Source organism: Dryas octopetala, chromosome 9, assembly GCF_963921425.1.
Source record: "Dryas octopetala chromosome 9, drDryOcto1.1, whole genome shotgun sequence".
NCBI lineage: Eukaryota > Viridiplantae > Streptophyta > Magnoliopsida > Rosales > Rosaceae > Dryas > Dryas octopetala.
This window is the reverse complement of record NC_141374.1, coordinates 9,310,066-9,333,517: the sequence shown is the minus strand read 5'-3', so window position 1 is coordinate 9,333,517 and position 23,452 is coordinate 9,310,066. Positions and strand designations below refer to the sequence as shown.

General features: G+C 33.9%; 3 protein-coding genes across 5 annotated transcripts; 2 read left to right on the top strand and 1 right to left on the bottom strand.

Moving 5' to 3' along the window:
• Positions 1-3,901: 3,901 nt before the first annotated feature.
• On the top strand, positions 3,902-9,132 carry PRMT7 (protein arginine methyltransferase 7). Of its 3 annotated transcripts, none has more exons than XM_086257338.1 (14): positions 3,902-4,282; positions 4,356-4,572; positions 4,668-4,793; positions 4,894-4,944; positions 5,142-5,260; positions 5,375-5,454; positions 5,861-6,132; positions 6,240-6,476; positions 6,766-6,839; positions 7,162-7,255; positions 7,390-7,539; positions 7,671-7,745; positions 8,192-8,288; positions 8,435-9,131. In XM_086257338.1, exons 1-14 carry the CDS (start codon positions 3,966-3,968, stop codon positions 8,593-8,595), a joined length of 2,070 nt encoding a protein of 689 aa, XP_086113464.1. In that variant the 5' UTR covers positions 3,902-3,965; the 3' UTR covers positions 8,596-9,131. The 3 variants fall into 3 exon arrangements, with proteins under 3 accessions (XP_086113464.1, XP_086113462.1, XP_086113463.1); XM_086257336.1 differs by having other exon boundaries at positions 4,894-5,058; positions 8,435-9,130; XM_086257337.1 differs by lacking the exon at positions 7,671-7,745 and having other exon boundaries at positions 4,894-5,058; positions 8,435-9,132.
• Positions 9,133-9,793: 661 nt separating this feature from the next.
• On the bottom strand, positions 9,794-16,883 carry OWL1 (DNAJ heat shock N-terminal domain-containing protein). Its single transcript, XM_086257317.1, has 13 exons — positions 16,566-16,883; positions 15,793-16,079; positions 15,044-15,241; positions 14,847-14,961; positions 14,328-14,414; positions 13,925-14,013; positions 13,419-13,503; positions 13,035-13,088; positions 12,303-12,383; positions 11,304-11,381; positions 10,601-10,831; positions 10,209-10,316; positions 9,794-10,114 (listed from the first exon to the last, which is right to left on the bottom strand). Exons 1-13 carry the CDS (start codon positions 16,707-16,709, stop codon positions 10,058-10,060), a joined length of 1,614 nt encoding a protein of 537 aa, XP_086113443.1. The 5' UTR covers positions 16,710-16,883; the 3' UTR covers positions 9,794-10,057.
• A 5,459-nt stretch (positions 16,884-22,342) lies between these two features.
• Positions 22,343-22,975, top strand: LOC147273785 (uncharacterized). Its single transcript, XM_086228017.1, has one exon. The coding sequence runs from the start codon at positions 22,393-22,395 to the stop codon at positions 22,873-22,875; it is 483 nt and encodes a 160-aa protein (XP_086084143.1). The 5' UTR covers positions 22,343-22,392; the 3' UTR covers positions 22,876-22,975.
• The last annotated feature ends 477 nt before the right edge of the window (positions 22,976-23,452 follow it).

Sequence of the window (23,452 nt, the reverse complement as noted above, 5' to 3'; positions counted from 1 at the left end):
TTTTTTTTTTTAGTCAGGCATGGATGACGCTGGCTGTTTTTTTAGTCAGGCATGGATGACGCTGACATTTTTTTTTTTTTGCATAAATTCAATTTAGACACATAACTATATATGCTATTTTAATGGGGTCCACGAACTTTCAAATATTTCAAATATACACCTGATTTATTAAGTAAATTGAAAAATGAAATTTCGTCCATCAATTTATTGAGAGATCAGTTAAATGTCAGCTTGGCTTTTGCTAATAGGGATTAATTGGCGATGTGGCACGAACTCAGCATACATTTTCCGTTAAATGAGCAACACATGTCCACTTGACACGAGCCCACACACTCATCACCTCTTTTCCGCTCGTCGAACGCTCTCTTGACCATTTAGTCTCAAAAAAATATCACGTTTCCCCCAAATTCGAATATAAATCTCTCACTTGTGTTCAACGAGCGAGAAAGAGATGATGACTTTGTGGACCTGTGTCAGGGGTTAGGTGGACATATGTCGCTCATTGGGAGGGAAATGAGCGACACGGGTCCACTTAACCCCTGGCACGGGCCTACAAACTCTCACTCTCTCTATTATTATTAAATTGTGGGCCAGTGTCGCTTATTTGGCGGAAAATGTTTGCTGAGATAGCGCTACGTCGTCAAGTAATCCCGGTCAGCAAAAGCCAAGCTGTCATTTAACTGATCTCTCAACGAATCAATGGACAGAAATTCATTTTTCAATTTAGATAATAAATCGGGTATATATTTGAAATATTTTAAAGTTCATGGACCCCGTTGAAATAACTTATATAGTTATGTGTTTAAATTGAATTTATGCCTTTTTTTTTAGTAAGGCATGGATGATGCTGACTTTTTGTTTTTGTCAGGCATGGATGACGCTGACTTTGCTTTGCTGGAAACTGATTTTGGGGTTACTTCTTTCAAGTTCCCACAAAGTCATGTTCCCTCTCTCCATACATTTTGGGGTTATTTTGCTTATGATTTAAGCCGTGTTATTTTTTAAAGAGATAATTAAGCTTTGGTTCTTTAAAAAAATAATTTTTAATTAGAGATCGAGAGTGTTTTAAAATTTATAAAAAAATCATTTTAATTCATAATCATTTATAAAAAATTATTTTAATTCATAATAAAGTTGGTCCCCGATTTGAAAGGTATTTCTCCCTGTTTTAAGGATATTTCCCCTCCTAGGGTGTAAAATGAGCTTTGTAGAGGAAAAATAAAAGAATTTAATTAAAAACTCTAAATCATTACCGGTCTTAGTCTAAGAAAAACTCATAAAATGGACTGAACTCTGGGTCTCCATTTTTTAAATTGGTTAAACTTTATAATATAAAAATAAGGGTTCTTTAAAGTGGAAAATAGCATGGTAAACCGATCTAGTGCTCAAATTGGTGATAACTTTTATTTTTTGGTCAAAAAATTGGTGATAACTTAGTTAACTTTTTGGTGAATTGAGCCACGAGCACCGAGCCCTCAGCACTTGAAAATATTCGATAATTTCAATCCAACGAAAAAGACTGTTGGTCAGTTTCAAGTTTCAATCCTATTGCATAAAATTATGGTAATTTATAAATACACTGTGTTTTTGTTGCATATATATGTAAAAAGTGAATATATTAACACAAAATACGATCATTTAAAATTATATCAACTCTAATAGAAAAAAAAAATAAATTTGAAAACTAACTTTTTTTGTTTTCATTAAAGATTTTTAACTTTTTTTTTTATTATTGAATTTAAAAATCTAATCCATAAATAGTGCTCAAGCTCTCATAAAAAAGTACTCGAACTCTCATCGAACACTACTTAAGGGGGTTCAAGCTCTTCATGATGGGAGTTTCAGTACTATCCGAGGTTTAAATTTATAAATTTCTAAAAAAATGGTTAAAAGTCTTAAATGGAATAAATTTTGGTTAGATTTTTTAAAGGGAAACTTAGAGCTCAGTCCATTTTTATGAGTTTTTTTTAGACTAAGACTGGTAGTGATTTAGAGTTTTTAATTAAGTCTTTTTTTTTTTTTCTTTGATCATTTTATGTTAGGTTTTAAAACCTAACATGCAGTCACTACAAATCTTACTCTACACCCTAAGAGGGAAAATATTCTTCAAATAAGAGAAAAATACCCTTCAAATCGGGAAATGACTTTATTATAAATTAAAAAGATTTTATTATAAATTAAAAGGACTTTATTATGAATTAAATTTTTTTTTTATAAATTTTAAAATACTCCCGGTCTTCATCTAAAAATTATTTTTCTAAAAGATTTAATTCTAATTATCTCTTTTTTAAATTTCCCAAAAAAAAAAAAAGGATAAATCACATCTATATGAAGGTCCTGCCATTAAAAAGATAAAAAGGAAAAATTTGAAAAACTAGCCATAATATGTTCATTAAGTCGTTTAATTTTTTTTTTTTGTAGAATTTAAAAATCCAACTTTTGAGTAATACTCAGCACCGAGTGAGAGAAGTGCTCGAATTTTCTTTGAGTAGTGTTCGGCAAAGTTCGAACACTTTTCGATTGGAGCTCAAACAGTATTTAAGATTTAGATTTCTAAATTAAAAATATTTAATAAAAATACAAAAATTAATTTTCAAAATTTCCCGATAAAAAGATGGAAGACTACACGCAAGGGTTTAAATTTTGATTTTTAAGGGTTTCGAAATTTTAACACTAATTCGACCAAATTTCAGAAAATTTCGCCGAAATTTCGAAATTTAGCGAAATTTCGACGAAATTTCGCTAAATACCCAGCTGAAGCCAGTGAGGGATTGAGGAGGAAGAGGAGACCAGAGGAAGAGAGGGGAGAAAGAGGCGAGCTGGCCTCGTCGCCGACCGTCGCCGAAGGCAGTAGATCGAAGAGAGAGAAGAGATCGGCGTGGGTCTAGTGGCTGGGCAGTGGGAAAGAAGGAGAAAAGAGGAAGAGAATGAGGGAGGAGAAAAGAGGAAGAGAAGGAGGGAGGAGAAAGAGGGAGAAGAGAGAAGGCGTGGGTCTGGTGGCTGGGCATGGAGTGGGAAAGAAGAAAGATAATGAGTTTGGTGGCTGGGTAGTGGCAAAGAAGAAAGAGAAGGAAAAAAGGTGAAGTCACGGGAAGAAAGAAGAAAAGAAGGAAAGGAATGAACGAAAAGAAAAAGAAAAGAAAAGAAAGAAAAGAAAAAGAAAAAAAAAAGAAAGAAAAAGGAAAAGAAAAGAAAAAGAAAAGAAAAGAAAAGAAAAGAAAAGAAAAAAAGAAAAGAGAAAGGAAAAAAAAAGTTTAGAATTTGTTGAGGACTTGAGGTTTGGGGTCTTTGTGTAATTAGAAAGAAAAAAAAATTTGGGATTTCGTTTAATTGTTTTTAAATTTTAAATCCTATTACATTTTTATATAAAAATAATTAAAAATATCTTAAAGAGCCTAAACTTTAATATCTTATACCATATCTTAAAGAATATAGAATACACATTATAAAATATATAAAATTTAGTGTATATATTATAGAGTATATAAGATTTAGTATATAGAGTATATATGATTTAGTGTATAAATTATAGAGTATAAAGAATATAATAATTTTATTTATTTATTATTTTAATTTTATTTAATAGTATTTGCCTCCAGCGCGCATTATATTCATTACATATCACATTAAATCTACCATATAATTTGGTTTTTTCAATGTTTTTTATCATTGTAGTAGATAATATGTTAAATAAACATATGGTAAAGTTTCATTCAAAATTTCCGTATTTTGATAATAATTTTCGTCGTTTCCGTCGAATTTTTGTCGAAATTTAAAAATTTTCGAAATTTCCGTCGAAATTTCCATCGAAATTTTTATCGAAATTTTATCGAAACCCGAAATTTTATTCCTTGACTACGGTATGAGTTAAAATGTTTCATCTTGTCAACAAAACATTGAACTGAAATCCCCACTTTCAGAGTTTCACAATCACTCACACTCACTCACCATGCCTACGAGTTCTAATGCTCTCTCTAATCTCCAAAACCCAATTTCCCAAACTACCCTTTCTCCTTAAACCCTGTTCCACCCCAGCCATGAGCTCCCAGTCGACTCAGCGCGCCTTCCAGCTCCGAGTCAACCCACTCACTGGTATTTCCGAGTGGCTCGTCATTGAAGAAGATGAAGAACTACAAGGACAACAAGCTTTCAACGATTCCCAAAAGCCCCTTCTCGGTACGACGTCGTATCTCGACATGCTCAACGACTCCCCCAGGAACAGAGCTTTCCGTGAAGCCATAGACAAGACCATAACCAAACCCTGCCATGTTCTTGATATCGGGTTTGTACACAATTATTACTTCAAATTAATTTAATGTAGATTAATTTATTGAATTTTTAAATTTATTTTGAAGTGCTGGAACTGGCTTGCTATCGATGATGGCTGCACGGGCAATGGGCTCCACTACGACATGTCGTATGGTGACGGCCTGCGAGTCTTACCTGCCAATGGTGAAGTTAATGAAGAAAGTGCTGCGCCTGAACGACATGGAAAAGCAGATAAAGCTCATCAACAAACGTTCTGATGAGCTCAAACTCGGAGACGACATCGTTTCACGCGCTCATGTTCTTGTAAGTAAAAAAGTTTGTCAAATTTTGTCAAACGTTGCCATTTTGATTTCAAGCATGTACCACTGGACTGTGTCTGTGTGTGTTTTGATGGGTAGGTTAGTGAGATACTGGATTCGGAGTTATTGGGTGAAGGGCTCATTCCGAGTCTACAACATGCCCATGACATGTTGTTGGTGGAAAATCCTGAAACGGTGCCGTACAGAGCAACCACTTATGGCCAGGTATGTGAAGATACAGAGAGTTTCAAAATGTGGATGTTATGTGTTTCCCATGAGACAAAAATTTTGTGTTAACCCATTTTGTTTTTAACCTCCCTGATAGCTGGTTGAAAGTACATTTTTGTGGAAGCTTCATGATTTACATGGTAATGAGGTAAAAACATGTGATGGGATTCGTCTTGTTCCAACTGGGTTTGATGATATTCTTTGTGTTAAGCCGCAACAATATGCCTTTCATTGTGATTCAATAGCAAAAGAAGTGAAACTGGTAATGACATTATATTGCTTTTCGACAAATTCTTTGGAAGCTATTAGTGGTTTTAATTTCTGCTCAGTTTTGGATTCTTCCAGCTGTCGGAACCCTTCAAAATTTTTGAATTTGATTTTTGGAAACGGCCAGACAGTCGTGGGGAGACCGAGCTATTTGTGAAGGCAACTAATGATGGTCAAGTTCATGCTGTAATTTCATGGTAATTAGAGTGTGTGCTGTATCATGCATTTGTTTCCAAATACTTGTTTCAAGAGATGGTTATAACAACTTAGGGGAATGTTTATGTGTGTGTGTGTGTGTGGTGATGTTTCAGGTGGATACTTCAGCTTGATCGCGAAGGGACAATCTTTTATTCCACTGCCCCTAGGTGGATAAATTTGCCAATCAACACAAGTAAGTTGTAGAAATTTTCCTTTGTGAGTAATCACCAATGTCATTCTACTTTGGGCCACAACTACTGCTTTTTGCATTCTTCAAAGTAAGTTAAGCAGCTCGATGGAGAATTCAATAAATTATTGATGTAGTCTCTTTTTTATGCTCACTATATATGTCTTGTCATGTGAAACTGTGTTAGGACATTATGAATGTCTTTTTTCTATTCGCATTGATGAATTCTCAACCAACCGTGGTTGCATTTGGGTCTTCCAGAAATTATGTCAGAGATTTTTTTTTTACTACACCTTGTTACTTATATTATATTCAGAATTTTGCTGTGCAAGTTAATTGATAAGGGTTTTCCAGTGCTTGAGTTTTCTTTCATGTTCATGCAATAAAGATAGTGGTTTTGATTTTTTTCCAGGTCATGGGGATTGGTGTGACCATTGGAAACAGTGTGTTTGGTTTGTTCCTGGTGAAGGTATGTCCATAACAAAGGATGAAGAGGTTTGTTTACAGGCTGTTCATACAGAGACTAGCATCTCATATAACCTCAAGAATCAAGTGTCAAGAAATGAGATTATGCAGTATGGCTTCAAAGGTGGTGATTTCAAGCTCATGCTACCACCAGAAAGAATTGCAATTTACGGAGACAGTGAATGGAGGCGAGCCATGTTTAGTGCCATAAGTAAAGCTGTAAGAATTAAGATCTCTCTTTCTCTCTCAACCCCCGCCTCCCCAATAGAAAAAAAGAAAAGAAAAAAAAAACTTCACTTTCTTGACATGAATGGTATTCTTCACAGTTACAGGGAAGAGTTGATCCATTATGCATTGTTGCAGATGATAGCATCTTCTTAACACTACTTGTTACACATCTTTCTAAAACATCACATGTGATGTCATTTTTTCCGGGGTTGCAAGACAAGGGTGTCCAATATTTGCAAGCTGTTGCCGATGCGAATGGTTTCTCAATGGATCGTGTAGAATTTCTTAAGAAGAGGAAAACTACGTTAACCATGCATGACACTCATCAGAAAAAGGTATTTTCTTTCCAATTTAATTTGTATACTGGTATGACAGGGCTTCGAAAATTAAATTTCCGTATGTGTAGATGCTCTTTAAGCTTCCTATGAGAAATGTTGCAGTAGGATTCAAAACCAAACAATGATATGTTGATTGATAAGTTTTCCTCTTTCTTTTGGTGGGAGGAAATAGGTGGTCAAATCCGTTAAAACTGAATTTGTACCCAAACCTTGTTGTTCGGACTTCAGAAATAGAGGTTGGCCATTGGGTGAAATTATGATGTTTTCTCTTTTGTCCTATTTGTAGGTTGACCTGTTGATTGGAGAACCTTTCTACTATGGAACAGATGGCATGCTTCCATGGCAGAATCTACGGTTCTGGTATATTATTGTTATTTGTTCTTGCAGTAATTCAAATTAATTGCTTTATGAGATTTTCATGGTTGATATGTACAATATGTAGATTTGAGTAGCAATATATATCATTTGCTAGATAACATATGGATATATGTGTATATTTTTCTCGGCATAGTTGTCCACAGAACCATTGTCCTTTATATCATTGTTTACATATATAGTGACCATTGGCTATGCAATATGTAAGATGTTAATTGATTTTACAGTCATTAGTTTATTAGTTGTTACATTGTGCTTCAGAAAAGTTGGTAAAATAATGTCTTTTCTTGTTCTGGATTGGGTGAAGGAATGAGCGGTCAATGCTTGACTCAGTCCTATCCAAAGATGCATTGATAATGCCTTGTAAGGCAATATTGAAGGCTTGTGCCTTGTCTATCCCAGTAAGTTTTGTTCTTACCCACCACCCCCCTCCCTACTTCCCCTATCAAAAAAAAAGGTCTATATCTTATTTGTTGAACCTTGTACATGATTGTTCTCTATGGATTATAAGTCATGGCATCTGACTTTTGAACAGGATCTTTGGAATAGTCGTTGCTGCTTGAGTAAGATTGAAGGTTTTGACCATTCAGTTGTAAATTCCACCTTAGGGGCATGTGGTGACTTACCTGCAGAGCAAGACTGTCCTTGTCTGCCATATTATATTTGGCAGTGTGGAAATGTTAAGGTAATCAATCAAAGTAGAATTTAGGTTTTGTAAAGAGGAGTTTTATTTTGGGGAAGAACAAAATTAAGTTCCATTTTAGGAATGGCAAATATGTCACTAATGTTCAGGCAATTGCTTCAAAAATATTTCAGAAACTCAGTGAAGCATTTACGGTCATGGAGTTTGATTGCTCAAAACCTATAATGCCATCTTCTGGGAAAACCCAGGTACTACAATCGCACCATGAAATCTGGATGGTAATATTTGTGGTCATCCTTTTTGACTGTTGGTCACAGTTGGTACTTATTGCAAGGTGCAGTAGTGGTGGTATATTTCTTAAGCAGACTTAATGAAGCATTTGGTCTCTTTTATTTAGCACTAACCATGGTACAAATTATTGCGGTCACTAAAATTTGATTCTTTAACCTTGGTAGTTAGGAGGTAAGGTTTAATTCTCTTGTAATCTACTTAGTTAATGATCTCTGTGTGCCATCTAATAGGTAAACATAAGACGTCACATTTATCTTATAACACCACAAAAAATTTTTTATGAAAAACTTTGAAGGTAAATTCTTGGTTTATCATAACAATGCATTGGGTCAGAAGTTTATCATACATATAAAGCATCACTATGGTCTTTGCTTAATTGGTGGTTGTAATACATTCCTGGCAGGTTGAATTTACTGAGGCTGGGACATGCCATGGGTTTGCTCTATGGATTGATTGGGTGATGGATTCAGAGAACTCCATTGTGTTGTCTACAGGGCCAGGTATGCTGAGGTTCCTTGTTGAAGTAGTTCAATGGAAATTTCTTACTTAAAATTGGTTTTTTGCACATTGTTGAATTTGAACAAATTTGATTGTGAACTTGATAAGCTTTTGCTCACATTTCTAGTGTTATTAAATGTGGATTCAGATAAGAGATATTGGAAGCAAGGAGTAAAGCTTCTGGTGGAGCCTGTGGCAGTCAGAATTAACGGAGGATCAAGAAGTAAGGGCGAAAGTTGTTCTGCAGTGATTCAAGCATCGTTTGATCCATCAAGTGGTGAACTCAACATCAAACATGCTTTCTCATAGCCTCTCAAGTGGTACCTGCACTGCATTCTGTGGTTCTTCTCCTGAGCTATCATTATTATTTTTTTTGAGTTGGGGCAGGAGTGATCGAACTTGGATGCAAAGTATGCAATTTCATGGCCCTTCCAACTAAGCTATCCAACAACTGCACATGGTCTGTCATATTTAAGGGTTTTGTTAGAGTCCATTGTCTACAACTGAGTGTAATCCCAATTTTTTTAAGGGTTTGCTCCATTTGATGGGTGGATCAATTGGTATTTTAATTTCACTACTGGTGTTAGTATGATCAACAAAATGAGAGAATATTTTAAATTTTGGAACACATAGTTATGAAAGATATGTTCTTTTCTGTAAAAAAGAGAGGGAAAATTGAAGGAGATAAGAATGCTCATAAAGACAAATAAAAAGAGAGAGAACAAGTGGGGGCTTGTACTCTACTGGTTAAAAGTATTTGCCTTTACATCTAAGGTTCCAAATTCACATCACAAGATCATAAATTTGAATCATTCTTCTCTCAGTATCGGGCCATAAACCCTTCAAGGACTTATATTTTATTTTAACTGTTGTCTTAATTTTACATTTGCTGAAGAATATTTCAACTTATATAAATATTTATATTGTAGTATAGATTTAAAAACGGAAAAAAAAGTGTCAAATCAAGCATTTTTATTACAGTTGCTCATAAGTTTTTGTCGAGATTGGGCTCATCTTCAGTTGAGTCACTCCGAGGTAAGGTTCTCATACAGGGAGAATTACCCGTGTATGCTCACCTCATCATTATGCTTGTTTCCACTCTAACTTGAATTGTGTGCACATATAATAGAGTTGTTTCATTTGCAATTCCAAAATAATTTTTACAAAATTAGAATCTGCCACTTCTCTATTCACTCCAATGCCGCTTGAGCTCCAAAATGAACATATTTTAAGGCTTAGGAGGATCGGAGAAAGTAGAAAAAAAATTACCTATCACGGACAAATACACCATTTGTCTCTTTCTCTCTCTTATATGCAAGGTCATGTGATGAGAAAGAGACACATAAGGTGTATATACCCATTGCATAAAAGTTTTACTGTAAGTTCTACATCTGATTGATCAATTAGGTACACTGGGTAGGGACACCAATAAAAATCTATTCTCTTAAGCATAGCTGGCCAAACCCAAAAGCAAAAAAGGAAGTCACACGAAATGGTACAACACCTGTTTCTAAAAAAGAAAAGACTTTATTTCCATTTTTGTCAATGTGTGTAATACACAGAAACATATAATTTTTTTTTTAGAGTTCTGACTAAATACAACATTTTAATAAAAAATAAATGTAGCAGGTGTATAGATACCTTTTCATTTTGGGGGACACAAATCTAGATCCCCCTCAGAGGCTTCTAAAACATGCAAAACTGTGAGGTAAACAAAATGTAGATTCGACCAAAAAAAAAAAATGTAGATTTAAACATGGTGAAATGGAAATCAAATTCTGTGCCCTTCCTGAGGTATTAGTAACTTGTCATAATCACCAACTACCACCTGGTACACGAAAATTCATATCAGCCATACAACACCCAATACTGAATGCATCAAGATACTAGTGTTTTAAACATTGGAGGGCGCACTGTGATACCTCATAACTCTCGCCACCATAAGTGTACTCCACATACAACTGTTTAGACTCTCTGGGACATGGATCACAAAAGCCCATAATGCCAGACTTCTTTATGCCTTCGTGAAGCTGCCAGATTAATTGAGCAACCAGAACTCTTAGAAAAACGATTGCATCTTTAGGGTACAATTGTTAGAGTAGAGTTATAAAAAATCAAGGTTCCCATGTTCCATCACTTGAGGTTTTTAAATTTCATTTTCAGAATTACATAATTTCATTATTTCAGCCAAACTTATTGTTGGGCCAACAAAGTATTCCTCTGTGAAATGCATTCCTAGAATGAAAATCAATAAGCACTTGGAGTGTCTCAAAATACTCAAAACATTAACAACGAAACTCAAAAAAGAACGAACCTTGAGTTGCCCAGATTCGTCAACAAGGAAATTTAGAGGCAATTTGACATCAATCACAGGTGAATCATTTGATTCCACTGGTTCATCTCTTTTCTCCAAAGCTTTGATACTCCCATACCATGCTTTTGTTATTACCAGGCCCCCTATTTCTAGCTGCTTCTTTTGTTTCCTATTCGCTACATTCTGTAGTAACTGCTGAGCTTTGTTTGCTGCTGCTCTTGCCTCTAGAACCTGCAGAAACAAGGTTGATAAATTCTTCCACATTTTCACAGGGCCAACCCAGGGGGAGGGGGGGGCAACAAGAAAATAAGATATCATTTACATACAGCATTGTTTTAATTCAGGAAAAAGAATTACAGAACACACTTAAGCCTGCAATATGCTCTAAAATATGCAAGCATAAGCACCCAACTGAAGCCAGGTGTAACAGGTAGCTTTTCAGCGTCTCACCCAACACTAAAACAGAGCACTAAACTTGGTGCTCTAAAATTGCACACAAATATTTCTTGCACTTAACAAGAAACGTATGGTACAGTAAAGAAATTGCTTGCTAAAGTATCATGATTATTTACACTAAAACAAGAAAACAATACTTTAGGAAATCTGACACAGGCAGCAATTAAGTCCCAAAAATAAACAATCACAGAGCAACCAAGAAAGCATGCTCTAAGCACAACTTTGTCAGAAATATGGATAACCATACCTGTGCTGAAGTTCTTTCCATATTCTCTAAAGCCTTCTGCTTTTCCCTCTTAAGGTAATAAGGTTTGAAAACAAAATTCTGCGAGCATACAAAATGGGCATAGAATCAATAATCAAAATGGTTAGTTAGTAAAACATAAAATTGGAACTTCCATTTTTAAATACCAAGATTTTACACTACACACTACACAAAATGTAAAGCTCTACTTAGGAACTCTGCAGACAAACTAATATAAGTTAGCAGCTAATGGCGGGGCCTACGCTCAGGCAACAGCAGCACCAGCTCTACAAAGTCAGAATCGAATCTTTCTGTTGGCTAACCTCTAACATTAAAGCCACATAGACCATGGAAACACTATAAAGTAATCGTTAAATAGTGGAAAGCAGTACAACTGCCAAAGAACTAAAATCTTGGCCACCTGATGGATGTACAATCCCTTTTCCTCTTTTACAACCACCTGGTTATTGACTACCAACCTTGGGACCTAGAGAACATACAATTCCTGGGTCAACGGAACACACTGATAAAAAAAATTACATCTTCAAGACTCCAACCCATATACAAGCCATTTTATAATTTTCTTCAAGAAATTTATAAATGGCAGCAACTGTTAGAGGCCCAACAAACAGTAGCTCTCTACATCAGATTTGCATGACTACTTCAAGGTTGCAAGCACAAGACCAAAGTTAGAATCATTCATTTAATGTCTGCTCAGGGATCAAAGTATAATTCACATTCAAATAAATTATCAAATAAATAGAAAGAAAGAAACCTCTTCCTGCTATACAGTTTGAAATTTCAAACTAAGCACAGTTTAAACTGCTATATATTAACTTTGAAAGGCATTAAAAAAAAGGATAAGAAAACATATAAAACAAATAGTGAGCATACCCTTGCAGTCGAAAGCCTAGCAATAGTTACAAGTTTGTTTGCATAGGGTAAGGAACAATAACATACTCAAAACAGATTGGTCAAAAATTTGAGAATTTCTGTAATAACCTTAAGTAAGAAGTACACTGATGTCGGAATTAAGAATGCTCCAGTTGCAAAAATGGGGTTCAAACGCCTGGAAAGCAAAATCTGCATGTAAAGCCCACCAGCAGTTGATCAAAATTTGTGATGACTAAACCAAAGTGATACTAACAAGATGTTGTATTTTATATTCTTTCCAGAAAAATATTAAAAGAAGACATTTGCAATGTATCCATGACAAGAAGTTAGTCTCTACAAATGATAGATATACATATCATTGTCATTCACATGATCTGAAAAGTTCTAAAACTCCAATTAGTAACTCTCACAGGACACATGTAGTTGGTCTCTAAAAAGGTGTTGGACATTGTATGGACAAATGTGGGGGCATGATGAAATCTCTTCTGTAAAGTAGCTCTCTACTAAGTGATTGAAAAGTCCCAGATAATTTATTAGCCTTATATCTGCCTTATTCAAAATCTATAGCCACCACCGGTGCTACTCCATCTCAACATTTTGAGCAATTCTAACAAAGCATCAACTCAAAAGACAATCTGAGACCTAGAATAACTCATGCTTTAATTTTATGCAACAATTTAATCCCAATGGTTGCTCAGCCTTCTACACAAGCAGCATTTCTAATACCCAAGTGCAGGAATGAAAAGGCACACAAACATAAACAATCTCTGATTAAATGCCAAATAAAAGTCAAACTAACACTCAAAATGCATAAGGGTGAAATAATGAGATAATGCTTACAGGAATAATTAACTTTTGGCCCCCACGATTCAATTCGAATTTCCAAAAGATACCCTGCCATAGAAGGAAGTACATAAGATAACAACCACACTCCAACATATTAAAAAGTCAAGTTTAAAAGCCTAATGAATTGGAGAGAGAAGGGCAGTGAGAATTATGGATTTAGGGGGAAAAGAAAATTCAATTGGCCATCTTTTTTACTTCCTTTTTTAAACCATTCCAAAAAAAATTCAAGTAAGTTCCAAACAAATTGAAAACTTAAGAAAAGAAAAACTTTAACTGAATTTTTTCCCAATGAAAGAAAAGTTTTATCTGGAAAATATTTTCCAAGAAATAAATGCAGCCTAAACTTCCAAGACATTTATGTATTTCTGTCTGAATCACCTGAATTCCTACTGTATACAACATGCGAACAGTGCTGAAATTGGATAACTTTCTCCCACCACCAACTTCAATCTCAAGGGCATGGCTGCATCAATAATGTCTAAAGTCAGAAGAGAATTGCAAAAACAAATATATATAAGCATAAGCACTTATACTTCCTAGTTCCTAATTAGTATTTACATATCAAATTAGCAAATCACTTTTTTTTTTTTTTTTGGCCACAAGTAGCATATATTAATAGTTGAGCACTAGAGGAGGCAACATATAAGTCCCTAAACAACCAGAACAAGATTCCTCTATAGTGTGATAAAATTAAGAGAGGAACATAAGTATGTATAATAGAAAAATTTTAATTGTAGACATAACTGGTAAGAATTTTTAACAGTGGAATAAAATTGTTGAGCAAAAGACAAGAGGTAGTGATCAACACAAATAGCATTTACTGATGACAAATTATCACCCCCTACAAAATTTAATTAATATCCATTGAGATACTTAGAGCATACCTTCCAATTTTGCCTGCAATACGGCCATGAGACTTTTTTGAAAAGCGGTGAACATAATGAGCTGATGCCCCAAAAGAATTTGTGGCAACCTGTAGAAGTTGAACATGAATGAAGAGAAAGTCGATTATGTACAATTTAAGATTGATTTCATAAATGGCAGTAAATTATGCACGACTTAAAAGCTTATACATGAATGACACAATGTAAAACATATTGCAAGTTCATAGAGCAATTGAATTTATAACAACCGATAGAATGTTGAATTAAAAAATAAAACAGGGCATGCATGGGTGCATAGTTATAATTCTAAACTGTATACAGATCTAAAACGGATAAGGAGTCTTGACATAATAGTGTGTCTATTCTCATTTTAAACTATTATATGTCTCAAATATAGATGTACCTTCAGCTCTCCAGCAGCAGACATTTTCTCTTCTTTCTTTTGCCATCCCACTGCAATCGATGACTCTGAGCCTACAGCAAGCTGTATCTGTTAAGGAGAAGGTGAACCCCCCCACCCCAGGGGACAAAGAAAAAATAAAAATATTAGCAATCACAAAAAAGTGTATACAAATGCACTAACTCAGATGTGTACTGTATTTTTTGTTTTCAATAAGTTACATTCAACTAGGTCAATTTATATTTTTAATCCTGCCAAGCTTTTGCCCACTCATTTGCTTTTCTTTCTATCTTTTTCCTCCACAAAACATGTCTCATTATATAAGATCTAGTGTGTCCCATGTAGCTGATAGAATAAATTTGCATTACAAACATAGTGATTGTGATGCATCTGGCACATTCATGTCTTCATGCACATGCCACCATTTCTCAAATTCTTATGTTCATGCTGATGTTACAAAATACAATGGAAAGCTAAAAAATATAAATAAAACGAGCCAACTGGAGAAAGAAAGGCACGTACATTTCCACTTGCAGTTTCAGACAGTTGTCGTGTCCAGGTATTGGAGAGATTCAGAGAACCATCTCTCAAAGACATTGCAAGTCCCATTGTTGCAGTCAAATGTTGTGATAAGTGGCTAGACAAAGAGACAACGAAGATGTAAAGAGCAACCAACAAAGTGTTGAAAATTCAAACTCACTCACAGGAAATAAGCTCACCGAGATGTTTGCACCCCAATGAGTGCCTGTAAACCAGCTGAACCTATGAATTCTATGGAAGAAACTGAAGAAATCTGATGCCCAAAAACAACAGTAGCAGCTCCACCACCAGCGTCCCCATTAACTGCCAAATTTCCACCAATTGAAAGGCTATTGTGCTTTGATATCTGAGACTGAACTGAACTTGTCATAGCCATTCTGACATTTGTGTAATAAACAAATCAGTGCCCGGATAAAACAATAGGCACTATGATATAGAAAACTTAATCAAAGCATACACCCATATTGAATATCATGCCTTAGAGATATCAAGGACCAATGTGATTTTGACCGGATTCTAGATCAAGATATATCTTAATAAGATGAGAAATGAAACTGCAAGCCTACAGAAAAAGGTCAAGACATATGAAATGCAACTAGCTCCAATTATAAGAATGCACAGACATAATGATGGCAGGTGTGAAATAATTAATTAGAAAAGGAACTTAAAACATCACCTGTGTGTGTGAGTGTGTATAACATTTGCACAAGAAATAAACAGCTGACACTCAGATTGAGCAATATTGTTGCCGTATATGTTGTGCTTCTAAAATGGCACAAATTTCTTTGTAAATTAACATTTAAAATATTCTCTCTTTTTGTAAAACGATTATTGGCAGAAATATAAAATTTTATTCAAGATGATCAATTACATGAAGGAACAAAATAACAATAATAATAATAATAATAGGTAAACAAACTGGCTGTACCCTCTCATGATGCCATCACCATGCAAAAAGTGTGGCAATGACATATTGGCCAGTATTGTACCAGAAGGTCGGAAATGTGCTGAGACCTTCTCTTGTTCCTTCATTTTCCACAACCTCTCAAGCTCTTCCTTTATCTCTTCTGCTCTATTCAGTTTTGTACCAAGTTCCAAACCAGAATTCAACCCCTCCATACCATATATGTCATATATCTTCCTTTTATTCTCATCCGACAATATCTCATACGCTTGGCATATCCGTTGAAAATTTTCTGTGGCAATATCTTTCATCTGAAAAACAAGTATTGAATGATAGAACTAATCAATTGCCGCCTTTCATGAGATATTAACAACTCATAACATTTTGTTTCCAATGCCAAAGACAGTTGCATGAAGTTCAAAGTTTGTAAACCAATTTAGCAATATTTTTTCTTGCATTAAGATACTATAAAAAAGACAGTCCAAATTTTCCAATAGGTTTCAACCTTAAACAATAAACACCAATGTCTTCAAAAGCAGAAGACCCATCAAATTTACAATCAAATAACACAGTTTATGACTGCTCACCCTTCAATCATCTTTGACACCAGGCAATAGAGCCTATGTAGCAGTTCAAACTTCAAAAACCAAAATCAATGCCAAAAAAGAACATTTGGGTACCAACCCAATAAGGGAAAGAGTAAGAATTTTATTTTATATTTCTGAAAAAAAAAAAAAAAAATCTTACAAATTTACAAAACAAAAGAATGAAAATGAAGGTGTGGGTGAAAGACATACATGGAGTTCTAGGTATTTATCAGGGTGATACACTTGGGCCCATTGCCTATAAGCTTTTCTGATTTCTTCATCGGAGGCATCCGGTGATAAGTGAAGCAGTGCGTACAGTTCTCTATTCGGCGGTCCTTCGTCTTCTTCCTTCATCTTTCTACTCACTCACTCTCTTTCTCTCTCGCTCTCTCTCTTCCTCTGTGAACCTACAGACCCTGCCGTAGCACTTAAATTTTGGGGTTTTAGGGGTTTTTGGCAAGGCGGGGAGGACTGGAGATTGTTCACTGTACAGTGTCTACACGGCGACGTTTTCGTTTTTCTTCTTCTTACTTGCCGTGTACCCAAAAAAACTTTGCGACCCGTTTATTTTATGGGCCGGGTTGGGCTGCTCAAACAAGAAAGGCCTTACGTCGTATGTCCAGCCATCTGCTACTGATAAATGGGGGCTCTATATGGACCCAGAGATTTTCTCAGGACACATCTAGGATTCAAATTTTTTATTTTTTTCAAAATTTTTTATTTTACCTATGATTAATGCATTGAGCAGCAGTAAGTAGGGGACTTCAAAATTTGAAGGCCTGGGTTTAACCCAAGTGACGAGGAATGAGTGAAATAATAGGTCAACATTAGAATAAGTTGACGGTTCGATTACCTCCAATATAATTAATGAAAAATTATATAAAATTTTGAATTTTCTATAAGAAAAGCAAGGGGCTGGCAGGCCTTTAAAAAAAAAAAAACAATAAATTCAATTTTTGTAATTTTCTTCTCAATACACCTACAAATAAAATGAAAAACAACAATGTTATACAACTAACAATTTCAATTAGGATTTTTTTTAAAGCCCATTATAGAAAGAAAGTTTTTTTTAAGGCCTATTATAAAAAATCAAGTCCTAATGCAATCCACTTTAATGAAATCACGTGAAAAAATGTGCTGGGCACACAGCCTAGCGAACCCAACTTTTTTTTTTTTTTTTACCGCATCGTACAAGATTGTTATTGTTAGACAGTGACAATTATAGTTATTGCTCAACAACGAATATTCTCACTATGCAATAACCAACTAAAAAGATGTATAAACATGACATCATTTTTTTTTTCTTACATAAACATGTCAAAAAAAATCATAAACAAATATAAAACACAAAAATTCAAGCTTATGGAGTCAAAAATCCTAATTTCAACTGTAACAAATCATTGTCACTGTCCAACAGTAACTATCAAATAGTTAATGTCGTACATTAACAATCGGCACAGTACCTCTAGATCGCGCGATTCACAAACTCTGGCCTTCATACTTCCAGATCGACGGTCAACAAACTCTGATCTGGAGGTCGCTGGCCTCCTTCAAGCCTCCAGCGATGGGCTATAGTGAAAAGAAGAGAGAGAAAGAAATAGATAAAGAGAACAGGCGATGAAAGAGAGAACAGAGAGAGAGGACAAAGAGAGAAGGTGGAGAGACACTTAGAAAAGAGATCGGAGACAGAGATCAGAGAGGAAATCAAATAGAGGTTGGAGAAGATTGGAGAGAGAGAGAGAGACAACAACCTATTTTTTTAAAGAATAATGCTATATTTACCATATTCTTATACCATATTTTTATACCATCTTACGTGTCATTATTTTACTGGACAAAGTTTTTTTTTTTTCTTTTTAGATTTTTGTTTTTATTTTTTAGTGTCCAATGCATGAATGCCATGTAAGTTGCCACATAAGGTGGTATGAAATTATGGTATATAAATGTGGGATGTCTAGCACTACTGTTTTTTAAAAGGTGGGTTTAAAAAGTGGACATTTTCATCATTTGGATAAAATATGTGGGTTAATGTATCATTAAGAGTCCAAAAGTGGGCTTTAAAATAATTATTATCTTATTTTATTAATTTTTTTCCCAACTTATGTAGCAGGATGGCATATGGTGATATGGTGTGCTATTTCATGTGTCATGTAGATTGAGAAACAATAGGGAAAAAAGTTAGAATTTAGATGCCCTGGGCAAATGTCTAGCCGTCTAGGTGCATGTAGAGCTCGTATGATGATATTGAGTAAGATGTTATACATACATGTCTTACCCCCATAGTGCATAGGTTTATTATTATTAACTATGAAACAACTTAAGTTTTTAACCATAAAGACACAAATTGATAAAACAACCTGAAAGGCAATATGTTAATGATCATTTGGTTTAGTGGATGGTACATTGGTACTTAGTCTCCCTTTATCAAAAGAGGTTTTGAGCTCAAATCTAATACACAACAGTTGATTAATAAAATAAAAAGAAAAAAACTTGAAAGACAATATAGTTATACTATAGAAAATTAGGATTAAATACCAAATTTCAATAATTTTTTGATATAGCATGAAGACCATATAATATTTCAATTGAACTACTAAATTTAAATGTAGTTTTTTAGATTATGTCACAAATATGTTGGCCCATTTGATTTGAGCCTTTTTTATTTGACATTTTTGTTCTTTGGCCCATATATGATGGCTCTTAGTTAAAATTTATAAGGTTTTGACAAAATTGCCTTTGAAGCTTTTATATTATCTTGAAAATTTGCTAATGTAATCCCAACTTCACATTTAGTTGTGATTGTACGACACTCACAACTTCAAATTTAGTTGTGACTGAATGACAGTTACATCTAAGTTGTGAAACAGTCACAATTAAGTTGTGACTTAATTGAATTTTTTTTAGAGAAATTATACTACAATATAATATAAATAGAGATCAAAACAATACTTTTACTCAAAATAATACATAGTATAGTGGTGTGAGTTGTCTCCTTCAATTTACCGAGACAGTCACAGTTAAGTTATGACTAGATTGATTTTTTATTTTTTAATACAATATAGTATAAATTAATGTAATATTATTTTTACTTTTTTATCGTAGTGGCATGTGATGTAATATTTGTAAATTTTAATATCTTTTACTTTATTATTTTGTTTAACTTTTTAAGTAGTATTTAATCTAAGATGCTATTTAATTTTGATACCTAAACTAAAAAGTTATTGAAATTTAGTAGTTAAAATCAATGAACTTGTTATACTATTACTTCTAAAAGTGGTCATGATCTTTAAGGTAAATGTTTCACTTGACTTTTATTCTTATTATATAAAATTAAAAGTGTGAAAGTAAAAGAAAAAATATAGTTATAAATATATTCATAATCATTAAATTTATAGGAATATTGAAATATTAATAGAATTGTATCTGTGTATTTGGCTATGCATTTGAATCTGCTTCAAGACCTTAAATATTAATAGAGTTTGATATTTTAAAATGTCTTAATGGGTATCTCATTTTCATTTAAATATACCCTTCATGTAAATGTGACCACAACATCATAAAAGAATTTTCGTGTGAAAGAAAAAGTCTTACTTGTATGATTTTTTCATCAAAAAATATGTTTACGATGCCCATATATGCATAATAGAAAAATTTTATTAGCATGCTTGTGAACTTCCTCTAAAGGTGACCAAAACATCATCAAAGAATTTTTGTGTGATAAGAAAAAAAAAAAAATCTTGTTTGTATGATTCTTTCATAAAAAAGACACGTTTCCAATGCCAAGAAAAGTTATCTTGACATTGCCTAATAAAAACAGCAAAAGAATTTCTAAATTTTAGCTATCAAATAATGTGGTGATAAGATGACAATATCTTACGTATTTAAACATAAATATACTACAACATATCCAAAGTTTGATATTTGTAATGTTTTACGGTTTTGTTTTTAGAATGGGTGGTGCTAAAATATCCTACCCCAACTAGAAAGATGAAAATATCTATAACCACCATGAGAAATTTCCAAGAAATTTCCTTGTCCCAAACCAATATAGGCCCACACAACAGACGACAATGATGCCCCAATATTTACGGTTGTCGATGCATTCATACTAAAGTACCCATAAATTAATGCCTCCTTCAGTGAGATCAGCTGTTTTACATCAATTGCTTCTATGCTTTCTTTTGTTTTTGGAGTTTTCGATCAAAAAAATAACATAAAATTTTCCATTGCATAATGAATTCAAGAAATTAAGTTCAAGTCCTCAATTTAGATGATTAATAAAGAACAATTATGGGAGGAAAACAAATATTACCTTCAATTCATTATAAATGCCACAATATCTGTTTTGTTTTTGTGGGTTTATAGTTTGTGTACGGGTTAGGTTTTTGCAAAAATGAGCATTTTTCTTTTGTGAAATCGAGTTTTGCTAAAATTAGCATTGAATGGGAAATTTTTGTCGGCAAAACAAAACAAAGATAGTGGTTGAATCCAATTATTCAGACCACGTAACCCATCTTTCTAACATCATGCATGTACAATTTGGGTTTTTTGATGGATGGTGATCTCCAATAATAAGTCATATTGAATTATTCCCCATGTTTCTGGCCCCAGAAAAAGGAAAAAAGAAAAAAAACTTATCGGATCATAATCATCCATTTATTTAAGCAAAAATAAACCTATTATCTATATCTTATATATGCTCTTAAGTAAGTTTTTTGAATGGGAAGTTAATTAGTAAGTATTTAGAGTTTATTAGAAATGCAATCGTGACATCAATGTTTGTAAAACTGTGAATCAAAATACAATTATTTCCCATCAAATAAATTTATAATGATAAATTGTCATGAACTGAATTCCGTAAAGTGATTAAGTTGGATGCAATGCTGTGTAACAGGCAGACTATATGGATTCATGACAAGTGGGATCAAAACTATTGTTCCGATTCAATTAGTACATACAACACATGATATGATGATCATTCAAGGTAGAGCGGACACATAGTAAAGAGGCGATTCGTCTCAAGTTTTGGCAGCTCTCATCCATGCTCAAGTTAAAATAAATTTCAATTACACATTTACACGTACACCATCCTAATTAAGTTTGAGAGTGATATTTAAGTTTAACTACTGTATATATACACAGTGAGGCCATTTCTGTTAAGTTATACCTCATTTTACAAATAATGAGATATAATTTGTAATACTATTTTGCATTGTAATTCGATAATCGGAACTGTTTAATCGTTTAATCATCTGATTAAATAATTATCGTTTTGAGTGTTTATTTAAAAGGTCCATTGACTTTAGGTACCAAATTATAATGTTTTTTCATTTCAACTACTAAAACATTTATATCATTTCACTTTAGGTACTAAATTTCAATTTAGGTACCAACTTTACAAAACATGGTTATATCGAACTGTGACTGTCTAACAATCATACTTTTTTATTGATTTGTTGTTTTTTCAATATTTGCAAGGCTTAAACTTTAATGTTTAGTCTTTGGGTTATAGGACTTCATCCTCCAAACCTAAATCAAAATTATGAAACCCTTAAAAATTTTGATTTTTTATAAATTTTAAATAGTCACAACTGTGACTGTTCAACAATTACAACTGTAACTGTTCGACAGTCACAACTGTATAACAAACTGATTTGTGACTTAATCCAAAATGTTTTACTCTAGATTAGTACCTAAACTAAAAAAAATTAGTGTCTTGCTGCTTTACTAAAAAACTATTGATATTTGGTATTTAATCCTAATTTTCTATTATTTAAATCACTATATTTATTTATTTATAATTAAATATTTTAAATAATTTTTGAATTGTCAAATTGTCAAATTTTTTGCAGAAATACGATCTTGATCATCAAAGAATAATGCAAAATGGGTCCCACACAAAGCCAATAATACCAGGACAGCACACTATAGCTTGTATGAATGAATGAATGGTTATACCAGCACACTTATATAAACATAGACAAAACCAATAATAGCCAATATTTATTCCATATCCCAGCTAGCTTATTAAGTTCCCATGGGGTTGCACATGGCAGCGGTAGGTACACTAAAATTAGTACTCATGTCCTCCTCTCACAGCAGCCTAAGTGGTGCAGTGATCAGTGGGTTGATCTGGCCTTTTGTGCTCAAACTCTGTTTCAGCTTCAGGCTCCTTCAACGTCGAGCCTACACCGATCTCTTCTATGCATCGAGGCTTTTCTTCTTCCAGTTGGAGCAGATCGCGGCTTTTGATGCTCCTGCTGATCAGCCTGAGCCTGCTGCTGTTGTTATTGGCAACAACAACAACAACAACAACAACAACAGCAGCAGCAGCAACAACAACAGCAACAGCAACAACAACAACAACAGCATGATGAGTAGACTGGGACGACTTCTTCGGCTGCTACGTCGGACTGTGATGAACACGACTCATGTAAGAAGACAACGGTACTTAACATCATCACAAGCCTTGGAATTGGATGAGCAAAGCTTTCATACCCTCTCCATGCTTGCACTTTAGTTAATTATGCACATATATATGTATATGATCGATCTGATGAACATATGAATATTTCTTTTTGGGATTGGGTAATTAATTAATTTGTTACATTTTATCGGAATTTTGAATTCTAGACTGATCGATCGAGTTAGTACTGCATGATTATTCTAGAAGTAATCTTGTTTAATGAACTAGTTAAGAGCTAGAGTACTGTTTAATGAACTAGTTAATAGCTACGTACTTAATTTACTGTCTAATTAACTAGTTAATAGCTAGATTAATGTTTCATTAACTATCTATATCTGGTACCATTCACATAAAAAAACACTCTGATCCTCAATTAAAGTTAGTTTCTATTCAAGCAAGTCTCTTAAATTGTAGGGAGTGATCTGGTATATATCTTGAATTGTAGATGATCGAACCGGCCTTTTTATAGGCTTTTCTGAACTTGAGCTCCAAGTCCCATATATATATGATGGTTGATTTGCTCACCATCAAGTTATGGACTCACCATCATCTATGATCGCACTCATTCTATCATGAGAACAGTAGTGCGTACGTGGATGGTGATTCACGGTCCCTTAACCATGTAGGCACT